The 10,889-nt window shown below is 38.4% G+C and overlaps 1 protein-coding gene across 6 annotated transcripts in view; it reads right to left on the bottom strand.

The window, feature by feature from the left end:
- LOC113055304 (sodium/calcium exchanger 1-like) overlaps positions 1 to 7,514 on the bottom strand; it is a 37,399-nt gene extending 29,885 nt beyond the window's left edge. The window contains exons 1-2 of one of the 6 annotated variants that reach the window (XM_026221501.1): positions 7,354 to 7,514; positions 417 to 2,274 (exon numbers count right to left, since the gene is read on the bottom strand). In XM_026221501.1, the coding sequence (XP_026077286.1) occupies positions 417 to 2,236 (1,820 nt within the window). In that variant the 5' untranslated portion in view covers positions 2,237 to 2,274; positions 7,354 to 7,514. Of the gene's footprint in view, positions 1 to 416; positions 2,275 to 3,653; positions 3,939 to 7,124; positions 7,280 to 7,353 lie in introns of those variants that run through there. The other 5 variants (XM_026221502.1, XM_026221500.1, XM_026221499.1 and 2 more) reach the window with 5 other exon arrangements.
- Between the last annotated feature and the right edge of the window lie 3,375 nt (positions 7,515 to 10,889).

The raw sequence follows: 10,889 nt of genomic DNA on the forward strand, positions 1-10,889 counted from the left end.
TTCTGCATGCTTTCCCTGCCCACATTTTCACTGGACTCACCACACACACACACACACACACACACACACAAAAACATCAGCCATCTAGATAATTTACCTAACTGACCAATAAAAATGTCACAGAAATCAGATTGTTCACAAGCCATAAAATGCATTTACACAATTTACAAAAAAATTAAGACATAACACTGCCCAAATAGGACAAGTAAAATTTCTCACAGCTGGCTTAAAACTGTCTCACACTGGTACCAGGCAAGCATACCATCCTTACTGTTGAATCCTAATGAGGATTTTTTTTGACTATACAAGACCATGTTGATTCCCCTTTGAATTGTGAAATTATACAGTTTGTCATTCTGAACCACAATGCTACACATTCTGACTGAATATTTAAAAGAAAAAACAAATACACTTACGAAATCTCATCGTTCTGGAACTCCAAGACTCCATGGGTATCTTCAAAATCCTCTCCTCCACCTTTTGCTGTTCCTTCGATGGTTTTATATGGGATTACCACTACTCCACGAGCTCCAGAGGTACGTGCCACCTTCACCTCCATCATACCAATGCTTTCACTGACATGAACAATTGGATCCTCAAATGTGAAGATGCCAGCATGGTCATCGTCAAAGATAGTCACAGTAGCTGTTGAAGGAAGGCCAAGACTAGCTAATGTGTCCACGTGATTAGCGCCTTTCCCATTGTTGGTTCCATCAGAAATGACCTTGACGTTGCTGAGATGAACAAGGAAGTGTTCGTCTTCTTCAAAAATGTCATCGTCGATGATGTCCACTCTTATCTCCTTTTCTGTCTCACCTGGTTTGAAGACTATAACACCCTCGGTGAACTGGTAATCAGAGCCTGCGTTGGCAGTGCCATCCTCAGTGCGGTACTCCACGGACACAGTGCTAGTTAAGTCACCACCGCGTCGTACCACATTCAAAGCGACAGTCCCACAGTTCTCAAGACACTGATATGTACCAGGGTCAAAGAAGATCTTAGAGGAAATATCATTATCTGAGACATCCGATCGAAGTTCATGATTGCCTAGTGCTTTTCTGGCTTGGTCTGCAGCATGCTTTTTTAGTATATTACCTGCACCGGTCATAAGTCTAGTGGCCTGGCAGCGATAGAACGCACGGCTCTTCTGTTGCTGGCTGAGGACGTAATAGTTGGCGAGCTCGGCCAATTTCTCCATCTCTTTTTCTGGATGTTTCTGTTTCAGTTCCTTCAAAATCCTGGCCATTTCTCTTCTGGCCTCATCCTCATCCTCATCCATGTCTTTATGTTCAGTATCCACCGTGCCATCCAAGAGTTCATCACCGTGAGAGTTAAGCATCCCACCATCCATTTCAAGATCTGCCTTAGACTGGAGCTCCGGCTCACCTTCAGTCTCGATGATCATTCCCCTTTGTTTTCCGACTCTGTAACGTTTGTACATGTACTTGTAGATTAAAAGTCTGCGGTCCGCCACCCAAGCAAATAGCACACAAATTGGAAAGAAGAAGAGAGTAAGGAGTCCCTCCCAGATTTCCACGATACCTGGGGAAATCACTGCCAAGATCAGATAAAGCCATATATATGCAAATATACTCCAAGTGGCGGTGACAAAGAACACCCGCAGGTGCTTGACCTTCCGATGCTCTCCTTCAGGTATCACGGAGACACAGAAACCAATGATGACAAACATATTAAAAGCTGCGCTTCCAACAATGGTGTTTGGGCCCAGCTCGCCTGCATCAAAGTTGTGCCCACACACTTCAACCACGGACAGCAGAATCTCTGGGGCTGAGGAACCCAGAGCCATGAGAGTCAGATTCGAGACAGTTTCATTCCAAATACGAACAGTAGTGGTTGTGGTTTCCCCGTTAGGCTTCTTGATTGTGATCTCTTTCTCCTGGGATGTGATGACCTCAATGGAAGCCATGAAGCGGTCTGCAATGATGGATACACCCAGGAACATGTAGAACAAACCAACAAAGTACACAGTGGCTCTGGCCAACTTATCCCCAAAGGACGGGTTATCCGGCATCCAAATTGGCAAGATCACTCCCTCTTTGCATTCAAAACTACCTCCACAAGTCTCATGTGTGGAGTTTTCATTAGAAGTATCTAAATCTAAGCTTGATTTGGAGCTGCCTGCAGTGGCTGGCATGGGCTCACAGGAGAAAACTAAGAGGAAGATGCTGAGTTTTAGAGCGAGAGAAAAATAGGACGAAGTCCCAGATTGGCCCATGTTTGTAGTGAGGTATTTTGTTCCTGCTCGCCTGTACCCTGTAAGGAAAGAAAAAGTGAAGTGAATCATCAAGAACGATACAAAACCAAGAGGGTTGATCAGAAATTATGCAACAGTTAGTTCTTATGCTCAAATTTGATTGGTCGAGCAATGCTCTGAACTGAAAGAGTTAATATTTACAGTTTATAGAGTCAGCACTGGGAAGTTTCAACATTTGTATACAAGCTTGTCTGTGTTCACAGAATTTTGGACCTGAGTATATGGGAATGATGCTGAGAGTAAGCAGGGTTTGCCTGGAGTGAAGGAAGTTTTTTTTTTTTAAGTCAGAGTATCAGTGTTTTACCTCACTCCACAGTTGATCGGAACTGGGCAAACACAATGAGGAAATGGAAAACCCGGAGTGGAGTCAGCCAAAAGTGATTGGAGAAAGTGTTGAGAGTTGAGTACTCTTTTCCAGTCTACTTTTTAGACTGCAAGCTGCTCGATGCCAAAGCCTCAACTAAATATTTTCTTTGCTGGAGAAGAACTATACAAACCAATTGGTCAATTTTCCCTGAAAAATAGTACTCAATATACTACACAAAACTGTCTTGTAAAACCAATAATGCATTTATAGTCATGTTGTAAGTACTGAATTTCAGAGCAGCTGTGATTACCTGCAGCCTGTGAAAATACTGAGTACTCTTACGAGTGTTTAATTATTGAATTAAAATATAAGAGTTAGAGGAGTGTCTGCTCATTAATTTATTTATTTTAAAGTTGATAAGTTGGTTAAGATACAGTACTTGGATACTTTGACGCAATTTGTATAAAGTGCTATATAAATAAAGGTATTTTTTATAGTGCTTTATATAGATTGTATCAAAACAGCTTTACAGGATTAACAGGAAAAAAGTGTGTCAATAAGGCAAACAATGCAAATTAAACTAGATTTCATAATTACCCAACTAGGGGAAAAACTGCCTAAGATGTTGTGTTGGTTTTAGTAGGTCGCCCAGCCTGGTCAGGGTGGTGTTTAGATTGGTCTGTGCAGGTCAGACTGGGAGACCAGCTTGCTGACCAGCTAAACCAATACATCATTTTAGCAAAGTTATATTTACATTTATTTCATAAATAACAAAAAAGATTGTCATAAAAGAACAATATATTGGTGAAGGCAGAGAAGTATTTATGAATGGAAATGAGCAAAAGATCTGCTACTGAACTGCTTTCGAACTTTACATTTGCATTTTAAAGATGATTAATCTGTCTGCTAGAAAAACGTATATTATATGTAAATGTATATAACTATACATTTACACTTTTTCTTTTGATCCATAATAGCCTACTATTATAATTAATGCACATAAAACATCATCTGCTCACATTTAACAGCAGACGCCATGAAACATAGTAAAGCCCAAGCAGGTTTATTTACCTTTTAAAGAGAAAAGCTGCGTTGATGTTAAAGACATCACATGTAGATACGGCTGTAGTGACGCTCGGAGACTCCGGTAAAAACAACCTCAGTCAAACCGGACCGTTTACCGGAAGCGCTCATTTGCAAAGTCCCGCGACCGCTCGCTCTCATCCTCCAGTAGTTGAATCATTCTGGTAATGAGAGCTGTGTGTGAGACACGCGATTCATTCAGAGCAGCGCGTGCAGAGTGTGCGGCGGAGAGCTGTAGGCTTCTTTTCCTAAGTGCTGCAAGCTTATTTTCCGATTTCAGAACGATTTCGCATGTCTGACCGAAGAGGGGGATTGTGTTCGGATAGAGAGGTGGCTTGGTGCCAGACCACCCCCAAGAGTTGATAAGACGGACTGGGAGCGCACACAACTCAAAATAAGTGCCAGACATTACATTGTCCATTGTGAATCAACATTTGTCACCTTGATGTGATTTTCAAAGGCATGTTCACACCAAATTTTATGCTCCAATTCTTACTTGATTAACATAAATTCTGAATAATCAGACTGGGAATTAATTAAATCACATTAATTAGGCTATAAATAAAAACAAAAACAGTTAAACATTTTATATAATCTATTACATTTTATTTAATATTACATTGAAGACTCCGGGTAATTAGTAGGGCATTGCTATGAAGGTATTGTGGGTGGTCTCTAAGGCATTGCTGGGCGGTTGCTAAGATAGGGACATTCTAAAATGGCTTAACATAGATAAACAATGACCAGGGAAACCCTGAATTTTGTCAAACCTTACTTGTAATAAACACTACTGTCAAAAGAATGAGCCCTTACTCCACAGATAAAGGGAATAATATCACGTTAAGCGTTTTCTCCCCCATAGAAGTGCATTATAAGGAAACAGCTTAACGTTATATTATTTACTTTATCTGTAGAGTAAGGGCTATTTCTTTTGACAGTTAGTGTTTATTATAAGTAAGGTTGGACAGAAATTTGGGTTGCCCTGGTCGGTGTTTTGGTAGGCTACGTTAAGCCATGTTAAGCATTTTTCACGTTAAGTGTTTTAGAATGTCCCCTAAGACAGGCCTACTCAGAGCCGTTTCTCAAAGGTTAAACTCAGCTGTTGGTGTTAGTGTGTTTTGGATGTGTTTTTCCAGCGAATATTTCCCCACACAAATTTTCACACAAAGCCTTTTATCAATCGGCGCGCCCTCCAAGTTTGTCCATTTCCTACTCCGTAAAGGAAAGCCCACTCCGAGGATATTTTAAATTCGGCTAAAACCACAAATCTCGCAAGAGAATACATAGATACTGTAATTTTCCAAAAGCCGCTTCGCGATGCAGGGAAAATTCCACAATCCTGGTTCCATTCCGTTCATGAGAGAGAATGCTGATGCTTCAACTTTCAAAATAAAGCATGCCATCGCTTGAAGTATATTATATTCCACTCCCTACTCTGCGCTGACTCCACTTTGACTCCGAGCCCATAAACACAGAGTAAGCCTTCATACAACAAACATAAAACATCACAAAGCTATACTATCAGCACCTTTGGAAAGCCATTTGGCCAACACACAGTAAGTATGTGCGTACGTATTTCAAATAAACTTAAATATTTTAAGTAACCTTTCTCTTTCTCATAGTTTAACTTTACTAAAATAACTATTACGAAAACTGAAAACAGTTAAATAATGGGTTTGTGTCATTGAATTGCAACTGCAGAAAATGTTTTTTTGTGCCTTATCTTGAGTCACTATTACAGCATGCCAGGTCACATTTGCCAGTGACGTGATCTCTGTCTTGATGTTCCTCCCTGCGTTAGACCAATATAACCTGAAGGGCCTCCATTAATTTGAAACATGTTTCTTATAGCGCCTTGCCGTTGGCTCCCTATATGGAAACAATGCAGATGCAAAATCAGTAGAAATGTAAATATATGCATGCAGGATAGAGACTGTCTTGCATACCCGATGCAATCTGTGTGTAATTTGACTTAATTAAACATTGGGTAAATGCACACATGCAAGAGATGAGAAGCAATACAAGTCTGGATTAGTACTCAATGACTTTTGGAAAGTGGACTTGTGACTCCAAAAACAATGGTTGTGCCACATGAATCAATTTTATATTAAAGCTATACCTAAATAGAACAGTTCATTACATCTTCACATATTACTAAAATGATTACTCTTCATTTCACATGGTCTTTCAGCCTAAATATCAGGATGTGTCCTTGTGCAGAAGGAAACACAAAATGTCCGAATGCAGCTTGCGGTGAACTTTACATCTTGAGACTTTTGCTGTTGTGGTCAGCTTTCACCTCACATAGCTCCACAGCTGTGCTGTGAGACATCGAGGCCAGGCCTTGAGACGGCGTGAGCTCACCATTTTGTTGTTCCCTCTGTAAGATGACTATTTGTGCTTGCAGTTCCACAGACATACTGCCTCTCATGCCTGACCTCGCTAACAAAGCCTCTCCGATGTGAAACAAATAAATAAATAAACAACAGCATGTTGTCACTTGCTCATTTGGGCAGTCAGTAGATGTACTGTTGGAGCCAGACTAGACTGTTCTGAACACTCTTAAGTCATTAACATGAAGTCATCATAACCGACATGTTTGAGCTGTAGTGATTTCCTGGGCTGAATGTCTTTATAATAAGGTTTGGAAGAAGCTGGGATGATAATGCATCATGTAGTTTTTCCTTTTCTCATTCTCTTTGTTTGGGTTGGTTATCCGGATTATTAGGCATCATAATGTTATATGTAAATCACAGTCAGCTGAAATGAATTTCAAAGTTCAGATCACACTGAAAAAGCATTGTCACAGTGATAATATTACTTTCAAGCAGGGTAAAAAAATATGTTTGTTTTTTGCTACAAAAATGGGCATATGGAATAATATTACTATACAGTATATATATATATATATATATATATATATATATATATATATATATATATATATATATATATATATATATATATATATATATATATATGTAAAAACAAATACAATTTTTGATAAAACTACACCATGACTTGAAAACTCACTGTAACTTTATTCTTCTTATCTCTTATTTGAGATTAATGTTAGGAATATACCACATGTATCACTGCATCCCTCATAAAACTCTGACGGAAGATTTTCCAATGAATTAAGACTTGTTAAATTTCACGTTTTACATTAGCAAACTTCAGATTACCATTTTATAATTCAATTCAAATCATGCTCCATAATTCCAAATAAAGTTATTATATGAGCCAATTGGCAATTTAAAAAAAATATACTTGCCCAAGCCAGTTTTTACTCTCATTTAGCACTTGGTTAGTGTTAAATTGGACTATTCCAAGTACTGTAATAAGAAAAAAAAATTATGTAGTATAATAGATTTTTTGCTAATTTACTTTTTTTCTAAATTATTCCTTTCTACAAAAAATTATAAATAATAATAATAATGGCATCTTCTTAACCCCTACCTTGTTGTTGTTGAATCAGTAGTTTTCCGTATTTCGTGGCAAAAGCAATTTTTCTCAGTTAGAACATTTCACACAAAAACAATCAAAATAAATGATGATCCCACTGCAACTGATGCCAGAACAGAAAAGCTTATTCATTAATGCAAATGAAGTCACTTTAACAGTGGTTAAGCCATCCAATAAGTCATTCATCCAATGAAATAATGTCTTTTAATGGAACTTTGCCTACCTAGAGATCCCTGAAGCAGCCAATCCTATGGACTCCCCTCCGTATTCCCAGTGGTGCTGTGAGAGACTGTCTAGAGAGAGGAGCGGTGGCCGATAACCTGTCTAAATTTAACAGAAACAGGCATTGTTTCTGATCTGGTGGGCCCAGTGAGTGCCTCTAAACATGGACAGCATAGCTGGGTTGTTGCTTATCGTTCTCTTCTCCCTCAGCCACTTCCATACAAGGATGTGCTTGGAGCCTGTCACTTGCTACCCTGTCTGTGAAGCTCTCCTGTCTGCCAGCTTCTTGTCAGTAACTGACACATGCAAGATAAAGGGGCTCTACTGGCAGGTAGCTTTCTTCTCCCCTTGTGCGTGTGGTCATACAGTATGTGTCAGTGAGTGAGTGTGTATGTTTGTGAGGAAGGCAGGAATGCGCTGAGGATGTGAGAAGCACTCCCAGGAACCCAGTCAGAGGATTAACTGTGCATTTATATCTCGCAATTCTGATTTATTTATTTTTTTAATTTTGGACTTTGGAAATTGGATTCTCGATAAAAGTCTAATTTGTAAGATGTAAAAAATTGCAATTTAATTTTTAAGAGTGTATACCCAGTGGAGGCAAGAGGCAAATTCATTATGATATGAAAGACTTGCTGCAAAAGTCATTATCATCAAATCTACATTTGGTATTAGTATATATACATCCCTCATTCCAAATCAGTGCGTTTACATACAACATGCCATCATATGTGTTTAGTTGCATGAGGTCAAAGTGATATACTGTAACGCTTTTGGCTGCTTTGGACATGTAGCATTGTGACATCTGTCTAACTGGGCTCTATGAGAAGGGCAAATAAAAGCACATGGACTCACAAGCACATGAATCATGACCGTGTTTGGCTAAAATTTCAGTATGCGACAAATGTACAGGAAAAGTGTAATCTATTTAAGATCTCCTGTTCTCTGCTTGGGAATTTGTTAAAGGCTTTTGGCAGTCAATGCAAGTCCTGTCCTTTATCACAATGCACTTAGGCAAGTTCTTTGTAGCTAATTTTAATCACACTATCAGTTTATGAGGGAAGTTATCTAGGATCCAACAAAAAGGTAATTCCCAAGCAATATTGATTTTATAACTTCAACTAAATTTTTCTCTCATTATAAGTGATATATTCGAGTTTGTAGCTTTAATAAACACTAATGCAAAAAAAGGAATCTTTTATTTTTTATTAATTTCTCATCATGATTTATCCATAGATCTAGTCATCTGAGATGTATGACTGTTTTCCATAAGCATTGCCCACTCTAAGGTCCATTTCAAATAGCTTAAAAGTTCCAGTGCTTTATTTACTGTATATTATGATGATTCATGATGCCCAGTGCTGCTATGCCATAACAATCTCATGTATAAGAACATATGAAGTGACTACTTGCAAAGTTGCTTGAGACCTTTTATTAACCCTTAAATAATTTTGAATCATGGGGTCTTTCTTCATATTTGCTGAAAAAAAGCTTATCAGTAAATGAGTAGTGACATTAATGGCATTTAATAATTCAGAATTTTGTTAGATGAAGTACTATACTTCCTCTGTGGCTGACTGGCTATATGCATGCATCACACACCTGTCAGATGTGTTCCATTTTTTTTTTTTTTCTCATTAATTATTTTTCAATCCAGTTGAGGTGTCCTTATTTGATGTTTTTGCTACATAAGTGAACTTCCGTTCTGAGATTCATAGTGAAGCATGGATAAAGAAAAATACAAGCGCAGTAGTTATGAAACTTTGTTACACATGAGGCAGAGATACAACATGCTTTGATCTCGCTGCCACAGAGTAACGTGCTGCCAATCTGTTTGAATGAGTTTAATCAGGAGAGACAACAGTTTCACTACATTTGCAGCAATTTCTAGTATGTGCATTGATTGTGCATTGATAACTATACTGACTACGCTTTACAATTCTATTCGGGGAGTGATAAAGAGACTTCATGATCTCATACTCCTTGGCAGTCAAATGTGTAACTTTTAATCGATTAAAAAACTGTACTATATTTTAGTTCAGTTTTATTTATTTTGATGAGATTTTTGGTACTAAATAATATGTGCAATAATTATGATCCATGAATAACCATTTAAATGTAACATTTTCTAATGATTATTGTTTATATTGCAATTATTGTAGCATATAGTGTTAAAATAGAGAAAGCTATTTATTTTATATTACTATTGATCAAATAAATGCAGCCTTTTTTGAGCATTCAAGTAGTGGTTTGGTTTCTAAGCCATTGTATCTTTTTGTCCATGTTTACATCTCCTTATGGAAGATTTTGGATTTCTTCCAAAAAATATAGTTAAAAAAGGGCTGTACTGCCGCTGTCATTATTATGTCTTTATAATAAAACAGGAATGGCTTCTTGTAGAAATAGAAAGCCGCCTAAGGCCGGAAAACACATGCGCTTCTTGCCAACGAATGAGGTGAGTCACAGACAGTTTTCTACCTCATGATTTCTTCAGACTTCACCTCAAGGACAACCCAAGGGAACCGCCGCTCTCAAAAAGACATCAAAAATTAGTTTTCTCCATTACATCTATGAGACACTGTAAAACTTCAGTCAATAGCCGAGAATGTGAATTTTGAAGTCCATCATACCTGCATAAATTACCTTAGTCATTTTTTCATAGTCATTAGGAAAAGCATGCCTATATTTTTGTTGATGTACTGTACAATGCAATGGAAAGTGTTCTTCTGATTAAAATATTCCCACTATCTACAAATGTACTAGCCAGAAAAAGTCCACATGTCTGATTAAAGCTGGGCACACATCTTGAGTCCTTGTTGAAGTTTCACTAGTTCAACTATTTTTAACCACAGTTCTAAAATGTCAAGGGCTGGGTGACTGGGGATCAGCATCTGAAGTATCAATGAGATTACAGGGACACTCACACCTCCCAAAGCTATTTTTTCTTTGTTCATACTTTCTCAGCCATGTATGCTCTTGTGCAACGATGGTGTCTGCAGGTAAAGGTAAAGAGATGGAAGGACAGAGAGAGACAGTCTCACTCAGAAGGGCTACCTTGGCAAGTGATGTTTTTGTGTCATTGGTATGATGAAAACAGTCTTGGTTGTGGCTTTAATAGGCAGTATGTGCAGGAATTCCGCGAGCTGTCTCACCGGGTGAGTTGGCATGTCACAGCACTCTGTGCCTTCTTTCAGTCGGGGCTGGATGAGGACACAATCCGTTGTGATTTCCCAATGTATTAATTTCCCTTAATCAAGCTGATTTAATCTTTATTTAATGGTTTAGCTCTAGCATACCTAACTAGTCTTCTACCACGCTACAATCCATCACGCTCCCTAAGGTCACAAAACTCTGGACTTTTGGTAGTTCCTAGGATAGCAAAGTCCACAAAAGGAGTTATTCCAAAACTCTGGACTAGCCTTCCTGATAATGTGCATCCCATGGTAAATAGGATTTACACAAGCTCCAATCTGGATCCAGAACACTTGAGAAGAGATGATGATGCTGACCCCTCAGAGGAACTCAGATGATGCTAAA

The sequence above is a fragment of the Carassius auratus genome, chromosome 36 (assembly GCF_003368295.1).
Source record: "Carassius auratus strain Wakin chromosome 36, ASM336829v1, whole genome shotgun sequence".
Taxonomy (NCBI): Eukaryota; Metazoa; Chordata; class Actinopteri; order Cypriniformes; family Cyprinidae; genus Carassius; species Carassius auratus.